The 12,623-nt window shown below is 46.4% G+C and overlaps 1 protein-coding gene across 1 annotated transcript; it reads left to right on the forward strand.

The window, feature by feature from the left end:
* Positions 1-2,456: 2,456 nt before the first annotated feature.
* PDE6D (phosphodiesterase 6D) lies at positions 2,457-12,370 on the forward strand. Its single transcript, XM_019532864.1, has 4 exons — positions 2,457-2,545; positions 7,086-7,211; positions 8,056-8,161; positions 11,743-12,370. The coding sequence occupies exons 1-4, from the start codon at positions 2,464-2,466 to the stop codon at positions 11,822-11,824; spliced, it is 396 nt and encodes a 131-aa protein (XP_019388409.1). The 5' UTR covers positions 2,457-2,463; the 3' UTR covers positions 11,825-12,370.
* The last annotated feature ends 253 nt before the right edge of the window (positions 12,371-12,623 follow it).

A 12,623-nucleotide genomic window follows, 5' to 3' on the forward strand; every position in this document is an offset into this window, starting at 1 on the left:
CCCCGCCTCAGACAGACCTTGAGTGCTTTCAGTGCTGGCCCTGATCAATACAGAGTAAGAGTTTTGAGTCTCCCTGGAGCATCAGCACCTGAGGTGGATGCAAGAGTACTTCCCCCCCCACCTGAGTAAAGCTTCACTTTGCCACTATCTATTGTGCTGCTGTAGCAGTTCACTCCCACTTATCACCAGCTCCTCACACAGCTTCCTTTTTGCCATTTCTCTGTGCATCGTAAGGGCCCCCCCCCAAGTTCATCCCCAAGGTCCTCTCTCGGGTATCTCTTCAAGACCCTCTGCCCTTGTGCTGCTACAGCAGAGAGTTGACTTGCATAAACATTACACACTGTCCTCCTCCTGACACCTTAGATCAGGGCATACGCACTGCAAGTGGCCCACAGCAGACTGGGGAGGGGACAGGCAGCGCAATGGCAGACAGGGCAAGGGGCAGAAAACAGCAGATCGCAGGGCAAGAAGCAGAGACCAAAACAACAGAGTGGGCAGAAAGTACAGAGCAGGGGAAGAAGATTGGGGTGGCACTCAGGGAGGGCACAGGGGGTAAGTTGTGGCATTGCTGCCAAAAAGGTCGGCCTACGCTGCCTTAGTGAATTTCTTCCTAGCAGAAACTGTTCTGTGAAGATTTGGAGAGCGCTCAGCACAAAAATGGACATGGCTGCATACTAACCAGTGCCTAGAGCAGTATTCCTCAACCTTTTTAGAGTCAGTGCACCTCTCATTGGAATTGAGGCACCCCTTAATCACTTTTGTGAATTGAGCAGGACCCCATTTAAAAAACAAATGCATTTATTACAGTGCTTACCTCCTGGCAGAGGGGTCAGGCATTCGGGGCAGGGCAGCAGCCAGGCACAAATTAGCCTGAGCCTGCCCTTATCTCTTCACTCAGGGCACCCTACAAAAAAATCTCACAGCACCCCAGGGTGCCCTGGCACCTTGGGTAAGAACCATTGGTTCAGAGAGCGCATTTCCATCAGAAAAAAATGGTAACCAACATTTTTATCCTGGTTTTTTCCATCTGGTTCACACTGCAGTCTCTGAAGGACAGTCTCTGCATTGCATCTACGCATAGACATTTGCCAGTGACTTCTTGGAGCAGGAAGCCCTCCTTTAGGATTTTAGCAAGTCAGTCTCAGGCTTTCAAAAGGGTGCATCCCTATTCCAGATGAGCCGACCACCTAACACAGCTTGGCAGCCTCTTTTCATGGCGTATGTTACACACGCTTACACCAGGATGCACAGATAAAACACTTCATCTACCTGCTGTCTCTGCCTTGGGAAAGTAGGGCGTGCCACACTTCTGCATAACTCTGCGGTCCGGACCACCAGAAGGCTGACACTTGCTCTCTGTTCACTCCCACCAGGCTGGGGAAACTCCACCACAGCACTACTTTGCTTAGAGGCTTTCCACTTAAATGAAAATCACTCATGCTGACCAGGAGTAGAACAGCCCTTCTTATTGCAGTCTGCTCATCAGGGAAATAAGACTGAGCCAATACTCTTACCTTCTCTAGTGACACAGAAAAGAGAAACTTGGTCTTTCCCCTATTCCCATTAATCTGAGAGGAAGAGGGGACAGTGCTGGTGGCTTTCAGGATAGAGTTCCCTGCTACTGGCAAAAGGCAAGGGTTTCTCAGGGTGACAGCTTTTATTGGGTGGTAATGCTGCTTGTTTCTCTACAGCACTGCAAGCAGTGATGCGTCTTCTCCAGTATATATTGGTTGGAAATGGTCAACATGGCTAATAGTAAGCATGAAGTTCAAGTGAAAACTTATTATGTGCACGTACAGCTCTTGTGTGACTAACTTGGTCATGACTTGGTGTGTTTGGTTTTAAACCAGGAGAGGAAAGTGCTGCGATTGCAGACTGGGCGTGTCCAGATGAGCGTGTGCATGTGTTTGCCTAGGGACAAATAGCAGTGGCACATAGCTGTCCCTGGGGAATGCCGATGCACACATGCTCTGGTATGTGGCAGATGGCCCTGGGTGGGGTAGGGGAGGCTGGGGCCAGCATCTTTACCTGGGTCGTGGGAGCCTCCTGGGACCCCAGCAGCAACGATCTGGCAGCAGGGAGCCTGGGCAACAGTCAGAGTGTGGCTCTGGCTGGCCAGGTTCTGGTTTCAGGCAACACACACTGCTGCCACATGCATCACCCCACTTTTATCTAGTGTGGGGTTTTTTGACAGCAGGATTTCCACCCCCCGTGCTGCAAATTAGCAGTGCAAGGAATGCTTGCATGTGCGGCGTGTACAGTGCTGAAGACAGGTCTGCAGTGCTACGTAGCACACATGCACACTTGTCTGGATGCGTCCTGTGTGGCCAGTCCAAAGTTTATTGCAACTCAGCTGCTTAATTCAAACAACCCTGTTTCAGCATGTGGTAAAGGATGGTGGACACAGAGTTTAACAACGGGCCCAGTTTATTTTTCCTTAATTGCTTCTCAATCAGAAATTGGATGAATCTTCGGGATGCAGAGACAGGGAAAATCCTCTGGCAAGGAACAGAAGATTTGTCTGTGCCGGGAGTGGAGCATGAAGGTATTGTGTGGCTGCATTGGGTATCATGGGCTGGTAATGTATGTGGGCACCGCTGCAGTCAGTGGGCGCAAGGTGAAAATAGGCTTAACTCTTGCAGTGCCTTGGGGTGAGAAGTCTTACATCTTTGCTTTCCATTTCTTTTTTCTGTCCTAGGTAATGGTATGAAGGCTTTTTCTTTTCTACCCTTGGAATCCATTCCTACAGGCCTAGCACAGTGCTCCATTTCCCATTATGTTTTCATTTTGCGACAAAGTGCTTTCCTATTTAATATCCCATGCAAGCTTATCCATAATGGAAGGCAATTGAAAAGGAGCTTACAAGTGTAGAGAACCTGTCGCATAGGGTTGGTCTGGCCTCAGCAAATTCACGCAGAAGGGGTTTTCTGATTAAGTGAGCAGCATGTAAGGGCAGGTAAAGAGTGGAGTGAACTTGGCCTTGTATTTACATCAGTGTCACTTACTGGTGTGCACGTTGGGGGAAGCAACTGGATCCTGAAGAATAAAGGCATATGTATGAATTGGGAAATCTGTTACTGTCACAGGCTAGCCACCAGTTTGTAAAGGTATATGGTACCAGAGTGGACAACGGGAGGCATTACCCCTTTGTAAATGATGATAACACTATCAGAGTAGAGGGGATGGGTAGTCTCGGCCATAGGGGACTATACCGCACATGGTTAATCTGCTATTCTTTCAACTAGAGATCTGGGTTCCAAGCTAACTTGAGACAGAAGCGAAGCAAGTTTGCTACCCCTCATCCAGTGCCCAGTCTGTCCACTGCAGTTAGAAATGACCGGCCATCTCTGCAAAAAGGAGGCTAATGCTGTCATGGGAGGGTCGTGATTCAAAGCTGGAAGATGGAAGCACTGTGGTAAAAGTTAATCCAACCATTTCTGAACTCCACCCAGTTCAGCCTTGCTTATAAGAGTCCCCTTAATCTCATACCAGTGCTTTTCCAGCAGCAGGTTAGCAAAGCTCCTGTTAACGTGCATAGGAATTTACTCTGCTAGCATCACATACCTAGAGAAAACTTTCAAATCAGAAACATACTGCACCAGTTTTGAAACAGAGGCAGTGTGTTCAGCAGTATGCATCAAAACCTCAGTACAGCAAGTCCTTTTATATAGGGAACTAGCCTAAATCGTTGGAACTTTTCCCTTTACTAACAAGTAAAATATTGCTGCTTGATACCTCATTCCACAAATCATGGGGTGGTTCTGCTTTGCCTTTTTTTGCTAGCCACTGCGTAGAGAAAGCGTTGAAAAGACAGAATAGCCGACAGGACCCGTGGGAGAAATGAGGTGGCTTGAGGAAGCAGAAAATATCAAGTCAGGTGTTCCTGTTGTTTTCTGGTTTCCTTTTAAGATAGCTTCCCCTCAGAGGCACTAGCACGGGGTAGGTGAAATGCAGCCCGTGGGCCGGACGTGGCCTGCCAGGCCATTCTGTCCGACCCGTGGGGCCCCTAAAAAATTTAGAAAATTAATATTTACCTGCCCTGGCTGCCTGTCATGCAACCCCCAATAGCTTGCCAAAACTCAGAGGCCCTCAGTCAAAAATAATTGCCTGCCCCTGCACTAGCAACTTGTGAATCCTCTTCCTTCAATGTAGCCAAATAACCTGTTACATTTCTTGGCTAATTTTAAGTACCGTAGGTTGCCGGAGCATGTGTTTCTGAATGAAGCAAAAGGCTAGGAGCTGGGACTTGTGAGTTCTGTTCCCAGTTTTCTCACTTGCCAAGCTGTATAATTTCTTTCTGCCTTTGACTGTTTCTCCCTGTTAAAAGAAGCAATACTTGCCTATTTCAGAGCTGTTCTGGGACTTTATCCCACATGGGGCTATTAATAAATGCCATTGTACAAGGTATAGTTAAGGCCTCCTGGAATACTGGATACAGTCCTCATGCTAGTCAACCGGGCTCAGGAAAGTTGAATTCAAACAGCAGCAGGTGCAGAGAAAGGCCTTGCTAAGACTTTATTTCACAATCTTCTCTCACAGGAATGCGATGAATATGATGATTCTGTATAAATAAGTCAGGGGGGATAAACGCCAGAAGGGAGGAGAGCTACTTAATCTAAAGGATATTTGCCTAAGAGTGAGGGAGTACAGCCTGAGCGGGAATAAACCGAGACAGGAGCCGTGTCATTTCCAGCCAGCAGAAGGGGGAGGTATTCTGGAATGGCTTCCCAAGAGGGCTAGTGGGGACAAGCATCCTAAGGAGCTTTTAGGTTTAAGATGGACCTGAGAGATCCTGAAAGACTTTAAGATATGTAGCATGTGCGTCTTTGAGGGTATTGCTTTGTCATGGCAATTCATGGTAAGCCCCCAGCTATTGATAGTAGAGGCAAATACATAGCAAATGGGATAAAGATCAATGAATGTTTATTTACACTGGGTTTCTATTGGACTTCAATAGATATTTGTAAAAAATAAGCTGATTTTAAATTAATTTTGAAATCCTGACAGCCTCTATTAAACCCATGCTTACTATTTCCATTTCAAGTAAAGTAATATTTAAAGTAGTTGCAGTTGAATTTTTTTTTAAAGTGAAGTCACTGAAATAAGAAAGTCATTTTCTAAGTGCAGAGAGAGCTTTTGCCAGCGGTAGCCTCTTTGGAGGTGCAAAAAAAGAGTTTGGTCTTCTTTTCCGTTTATCGAACTGTAAGTGCAGAACACGAGTTGGGAAAGCAGGAAAAACTCCTCTTCCCATCTGTGACCAGAAGTTACGTGTGAAAGGCTGATATCTGCTAGTTCTAAAAAATCTTGAAGGACACTGCAATTAGAAACACACTGTAATAGTTCCACTTTCAAACAGTCAGTTAATTTCATATGCAAGTGTTTATAAAATTGCTTTTATGCATCCTGCACACTTAATTAAAAAAATTGAAAAATGTGGCTTTTGCGCCTGTTAATTGAATTTCTATTTCTATCCAAATGCAGCTTGATGCAGAGCAATTCAGCTAGTAAATAACTGTTATTTGACATTTTCTAACCTAATAAAAATGTAAAAAAATTAAGAATCTGAATAAATATTTGTTAAGGTATTTAATCACTTAAATAAATGCTTATCCTCCTGGCTAGGCAGAAGTAGACTCCCATGTAGTGTAAAGGCCATGTCAACTTGCAGCTTAGTGTATTCTAATGAACACCAAGCAACGAGAATCACATTTTCTTCAGCAAAATAACCATAAAATATAAAAGCAAAACAAGATTAAAATGAATTATTTCAATCCAGGTTTTCTGCCCAATGATTTTAAATCATGATTCAAATGCTGTTATTTAAAAATCAGTCTACCTTTTATGTATATGCATGAGATGCTACTTGTAAATTAACAAATAATCTACATTTTTCCATGTTGAAATGCAATCATGAAGAGCTAGTATACTTCCTAATTCTGCAAAAATAGTCCGAAGCCATTAGGGAGGGGAGGGTGTGACATTTCAGGGAGCTCCAAACCAGGTTTCTAAGATCTGGCATCTGTACTCTCCCTAAGACTAAAGTGCAGTTCACATTCTGGTCCCCTCTGGCTCTCTAAGCCAGCACTGCATTGAGGTCCCACTCCATTAAATGGATTTGCCTGGGGTTTGATGGGTTTTTCCTTTTATTGAACAGCAGCTTTACTGTCTGCTCCTGGACCTTTTGATAGGCTTTCATTTAGTAGCAGTTCCGCTCATAAAAAGTACATTCCATCTGTATTCCCTTGTCTCTATTATTAAATACATTTATATGAAAAGACTGGTATGATGTAAGAATATATATGGATCATATTGCTCAAGAGTGAAGGACTTGGTAGTTTAGTAGCATACTGATCTCCCCATTATCCTTGTTATTAGGACATTTCAGCCCATTAGCTGGTGCTTCCAGATTCCCCCTTCTCTTGTTCCCCCAAAGACAAAAAAATCTTATCATCAAGTATATCTTCCTGTTGACTAGGGCAGGGAGAGACGGCAATAGCTCAGCCACACAGACATTTCTGATTGTCCAGCTCAGTACAGATTTTGAGACAACGATCCATCTCAGGATGGTTATTTTGGTGAACAGATTTCTATATTTAAGGGACAGCTCCCAATACATACACAACATGGATAGAATAGTGTTTGCTGGGCTGGAAAGCAGCAATTTGCATTTGATTGGGATTCACAGAGCCCAAGGCAGGAAGCAGAAGCAAGAAGTGTTACCTGTTTAATGTGCGGAGCAGCTTTCCAGCTGCTTGCCAGGTTGAGCACATTGTAAAGTAATTTTCAGTGCTGTAGGTCACATTTTAACCTGGGGAAGTACAGTTTTAGTAGGAGATTGCCAGGTATTAGAAGTCAAGAGGCACATGTTCTAATTCCGGCCTCTGCCACAGACTTTTAAAGCATTCAGCCTTAACCCATTCTGAGCCATGTAAAATGAGCCTCTCTCATAGCTCTTCTGCCCTCATTGAGCTTTGAGCCTCTATTAGCACCGGGCAGGATTTCAAAGGCTAATGGAATAGTACGTGTAGCAGCCATGTTCATTGCATTCCTGGTCTGAATAATGTTTGTCTCCCTCTGTTTGACAGCTCGAGTTCCCAAAAAAATCCTGAAGTGCAAAGCTGTGTCTCGGGAGCTGAACTTCTCTTCAGCAGAACAGATGGAAAAGTTCCGACTGGAACAGAAAGTTTTTTTCAAAGGGCAGTGTCTAGAAGGTATCCTCATAGGCCATGTGCAGCCATGCCATCGTGTGGCAAATTGGTCCTTTGTAGAACAGCCAGGATTGCTGGCAATACAGTGGACTAAGCATGTTTTTTTCAGAATCCCATCAAGGCCGCACGCACGTTGGAAGCAACGGGCCCAAGTACTGAAGCCCATATCACAAGTTCTCCATATACATTTATGCCAGTAGTTTGGTAATTGTGCTTCAGAGCCTAAAACCACTACAAGCTGCCTGAGGCTGGGAGAAACCTTCTTTTGCAAGCCGGGTCCCCCCTGACTGTCTATTACAGGGATTTTTGCACAGTCCAGTGAAGCATCTGGGGCAGGCCACTATCAGGATGGATAGTGAACTAGAAGGAGCAGTGGTATGCTTTGGTACTGCAGTTCCTATAAGGCTTCTGTATATGACTCATAACTGCAAAATCCTATATACTTTGTCACATTGCTACACTTGCTTTTGGGGGCATGAGCATACTGAGCTTATAGTCTTCTTTCCTGTTAATTGTGCACCTACTCCTTTCAGGCTGGCCTGATGTGGAAGGACTGACCTCTTTATTCCTAGTCCGGCTGGGTTGCATGTCCACTGAATGTGGAGTTACATAACAGTCACAGCTATGTAGAGATTGTCTGTAAAGGACACAGGAAACACCTAGTTTGGAGGCGAGGAGCATGCTTAGTACAGTTTGAGTTGTACATTCATCTCTAGTGTTTCCCCTCTGATTTTAAATAACCTGCTAGCAGGATGTTAGGTGGGCACTCGGTTCTGGGGGCGTGATGAGGTAGAGAGACCGTTGTGGGGATAATCTGAAGTGTCTGCCTCTCCTTTTTGCCTTTCAGAATGGTTCTTTGAATTTGGCTTCGTGATCCCCAACTCCACAAACACTTGGCAGTCCTTGATAGAAGCTGCACCAGAATCACAGATGATGCCAGCTAACGTTTTAACGTGAGTGGCATGGGGTTAGTGCACCTGAATTTCCTTGGGGGTGCGGGAGTGAAAGTGGAGGCTTGCTGAAAATGTAAATTGGAAGGGGAGAAGGGAAAGTTGCTATCAGCATTCAGTCAGCTTCGATATTAACTGCTACTGAGATTTAAAGGAATAGAGCCAACCTCATTCCCCTCTTTCCCATAGGCCTCATTTGCTTTGATATAGCCAATAAAACTTTTAAGAAACTGGAATTGATCCTGTATTAGACACTAGAGCTGTCTTTTTTTTAAAGGTGACCTCTGAAGGAGTTTTGAATATTTCATCCTAGCACCCCTCACATCCCAGCCAAGATATTTAACCTCTTCTCAGAGTCCAGTTATTGAGAACTGGCTCTTCCTCAGAAAACTCTGTAGAGATTTTTCACATGGGGATTGCTCACAAGACCCAGCATTGACTACCAGTGCTTATTTCAACACCGTACAATTTTGCCAGCCGTTAGCTGTCTTTCCTTTTTTTTTCAGATACGAGATAACCATTAGTCACATAGCACCATGTCAGAGTAAAACTTACTTTAACTGGCACCTTTGTTTTAGAGGAGGTGCTGTTGGAGATCACGCAGAGAGGAGAGAGGAGCAAAGTAGGAAGGGCAATGCTGGATCAAGATGCATATGCTACAACAGTGGTTCTCAACTGGGATACTGCAGCATTCTAGGGTACCACGAGAGCCTTTCAGGAGTATTGCAGCACTCGCGCAGCCAGTGCTGTGACTGAGTGAAACTTCCTGATGTGCCTTTTGTGGCATCTGACTGGGAAGAGCTGGAGTGCCCAGTGCTGCCTCCCTCTTTCCAGTCAGTCTGACCCTGCATGCGTCTCCTGGAAATAGGTGTGTGGAGCAGGTGAAGCTGCGTGCTCTTGCCTACATTATGTTCATCAGGTGAATGCAGTGCAGGCAGAAGCTGGCACGACTGTGCCCCTTCCTGGTCTGGCTCTGCAGGAGGTGGGCAGGGCAGTTCCACCTGGCTGTTGCAGGACCCTGGTTGAGAACCGCTGCATGAAGCTGAGGCAGCATAGCAGCAATTCTTCGCCGCGTCCACCAAATTCAGGAGTTATGGAGGGGCACCCTCAGTCTAGAAAAGGTTGAGAACCATGGTACCAGGGCATCACTCCAATTAGGAGCTGAGGGACAGAGGCTTTGGTAAAATGATGGAAAGCAGTCCTGGAGACTGCTGCTTCCTAAAGGGTCTCCTTAAAAAGAAAAACAACTCCCCCACATCCCAGCACCAGCCTAGACATGAGCCAGCAAACCTTATCTCTTTGCCAGTCACCAGCTGAGATAGAAGGATGTGGGAGGCCTCTGGCTGAGATCAGCTGGTCACAACACAAGATGTCTGTATCCTCCCCAAAGGCTGTTCTTCTCCAATTTTCCCCTCATTGCTCCTTGCTTGGAAAGAAGGTAGACCCTCAGCAAGGGACCTGAGGCAGCTCTGCCATCTTGGATTTCTATTTCCAGCCCTTTTTAGAGAGATGAAGAGATGCTAAACACTGAGCGAAACACTGGGGAGGAGAATATACTGACTGCACATGAGCCCATTCTCTGGCGCACAGCAGGAAAACAGCTCTCCTCTTTGGGGAACACCTGAGCAAGGACTGCATGATCCAGGGTGCAAGGGGGATTTTCCAGCCCTCTAGTCCCTCTCCTCTTAAGTTCCCACCAGTCTTTCTAGGCCTCCCAGTTCTCCATCCTGCCCTCCAAAGGTCTCTTAAAATCCTTTCAAAGGGCTACCCAGTGCCTCAAGGCGTGTCTTTTCTGGTCCCTTTCCTTCAGCCCGAAGTCGCCTGCAGCTTCACCCCCTTAAGAGTTTGGCTCTAAAAACATCACTTGGTACTGCACAAGAACCCCCTGAGGTGATTTCCAGGCTGACTGGGAACTTCTTTAGTGACCTAGAAGATGGGATGTGGTGCACTCTCAGCAAGTTTGCAGATGACACCAAGCTGGCGGGAGTAGTAGATACACTGGAGGGTAGGGCTAGGATTCAGAGTGACCGAGACAGGTTGGAGGACTGGGCCAAAAGGACTCTCATGAGGTTCAGCAAGGACAAGTGCAAAGCGCTGCCCTTAGGATGGAGCAATCCCTTGCATCGGTGCAGGCTGGGAACTGACTGGCTGGGCAGCAGCTCTGCAGAAAAGGACCTGGGGGTGACGGGACAAGAAGCCAAACAGGAGCCAGCAGCGTGCCCTTAGTGCTAAGAAGGCTAGCAGCATCCTGGGCTGCGTTGGTAGGTGTATTGCTAGTTGGTCAAGGGCAGTGATTCTTCACCTCTGTTCAGCACCGGTGAGACCACATCTGGACTCCTGTGACCAGTTGTGGGCCCCCCACTGCAGAAAGGATGTGGACAAATTGGAGTGAGTCCAGTGGAGGGCAATTAAATTGGTTCAGGGGCTGCGGTACATGAGTTATGAGGACAGGCTGAGGGAACTGGACTTATTTAGTCTAGAGAAGACAGGAGTGAGGGGGGTTTTAGCAGCAGCCTTCAACTACCTGAAGGGTTGTTCAAAAGAGGATGGAGCTGGATTGGTCTCAGTGGGGCAGATGACAGAACAAGGAGCAGTGGGCTCAAGTTGCAGCAAGGGATGTTTAGGTTGGATATTAGGAAGAATTTTCTCACTAGGAGGGGGGTGAAGCACTGGAACAGGTTACCCAGGGAGGCATTTCCATCCTTGGAAGTTTTCAAGACCCGGCTAAACAAAGCCTTGGCTGGGATGATGTAGTTGGGGATGGTCCTGCTTTGAGCAGGGGGTGGGACTAGATGACCTCTTGAGGTCCCTTCCAACCTCAATTTTCTATGATTCTAGATTTTCTGCCATCTGAATTTCTGGAAGGGCAGGAGGACTTGAGAGACTGTTCACTTCCAGTGCAGGCCAGAAACTACAGACACGTTTTCCACTGTTGAGGGCACTGGTTCAGCAGTGCTGGGGACCCTGGTATCAAGTCACCTGCTGCTGCTCCATTTAAAACACTCTCAATTAGACCGGCTCATGGAGGCTTTGACTCACTCAAACCCACGTAGCTTGGAATCGTACCAAAAGCTGCATTCTGCCTGCTTTCTTTCCACTGCAGCTTGCAAGATGTGCACACATTAAGCAGTTTCTGGGAGAAACAATATCCCTGGTAGAGGCAGTTCCCCAGCGTTAGAGGTCACATAAGAGCAAACCAGGGAGCACGGTTGCTGTTTTACGCATTTCCCAGCAGAGGGCTAAGCAAGAGCAGCTGGGCATACTGTTAGATTCTGTTGTTAGGAGTGTCGCGAAGCAGCTAACCATTCATAACTGTGTGAGCCGACAGCGTGATATGTAACCTAGTAAACAGAAGCTTGGAAAAGAGAGGGAAAGCCGCTCCCTTGCTTGGAATGCAGTCAGCAAGTTTTTCCATTTCAAGGAAAATGCAGGAAGTGGTGCAAGGGGTTGATAAGAGGGAAGGTTGCTTGTGATGATGCCAGTTCATTGCTGATAGAGTTCAGTGAAGCCAGCGAGTACTGGCGGAGATAGAAGTATGAACAGTAGAGACTGACCAACCTCTCTTCTGAAATTTCCTTCCACAGCGGTAATGTTATTATAGAAACCAAGTTCTACGATGACGACCTCCTTGTAAGCACTTCCAGGGTGAGACTTTTCTACGTTTGAGATCAGGGGCTCTTGGGGCTGGTTTAGTTGTCCTCAGCGCAGTTCTTGGTGCAGACCCCCCTGACTATCCAAGTGGAAGACGCTTTCCATAGTGATGATCCTGGGGACCAGCTCAACATGGGTTGTGACCTTCACCCATCGATTATTTTGCTTTCCCCTCTGACCTGACCAGACCAGACCAGACCAAGTCCTGAGAGACCTGACCCCTATCTCCGCCACGGGAGCGGGGACAAGACTGTTCATAGAAATGGGCAAACCAATGGTCATGCAGACCCAGTACTGTAAATTATGTTAGTTTCATCCTTTGTACTTGTCTGGTACATAACCTCTCATTTCCACTCGCACCAAACCTTTGACACGTTTCAATTTGTTTCGGATTAAACCTCTTCACGTTTAGTTTCAGTCCTCTCACAGGATTTCTGTGTAACTGGTCCATGCATCCTCATCCCCTCAACTTGTAAAATAGACTGTGATATTACCTAATGTAAGTACAAACACGATTTCTGAATTAAAAACATTCCTACCGTCCAAAAATGGAAAAAGCCACATCTCTTGTTTCTCCCCTTCCTTCCTTTAGGATGCAAGAGACAAAGATGCAGCTAGCAGCCCTTTGTCTGCAAGACAGCAGCAGCAACACAAAGCTCCTATCAGCGCTGCTGCCACAAAGGGCTCTAGGTTCTTGCTAAAGCACTTGCCTCCGAGAAGTGACAGCTCTAGCCAAATGTCAGGGTCTTCCTATGGCATCACTACAAGCATCCCATGCCACTTTGTACAGTTTCTTCCTGTTTTATTCAGCTGC

The sequence above is a fragment of the Crocodylus porosus genome, unplaced genomic scaffold (assembly GCF_001723895.1).
Source record: "Crocodylus porosus isolate Cpor-Errol unplaced genomic scaffold, CroPor_comp1, whole genome shotgun sequence".
In the NCBI taxonomy this organism is placed as follows: Eukaryota; Metazoa; Chordata; order Crocodylia; family Crocodylidae; genus Crocodylus; species Crocodylus porosus.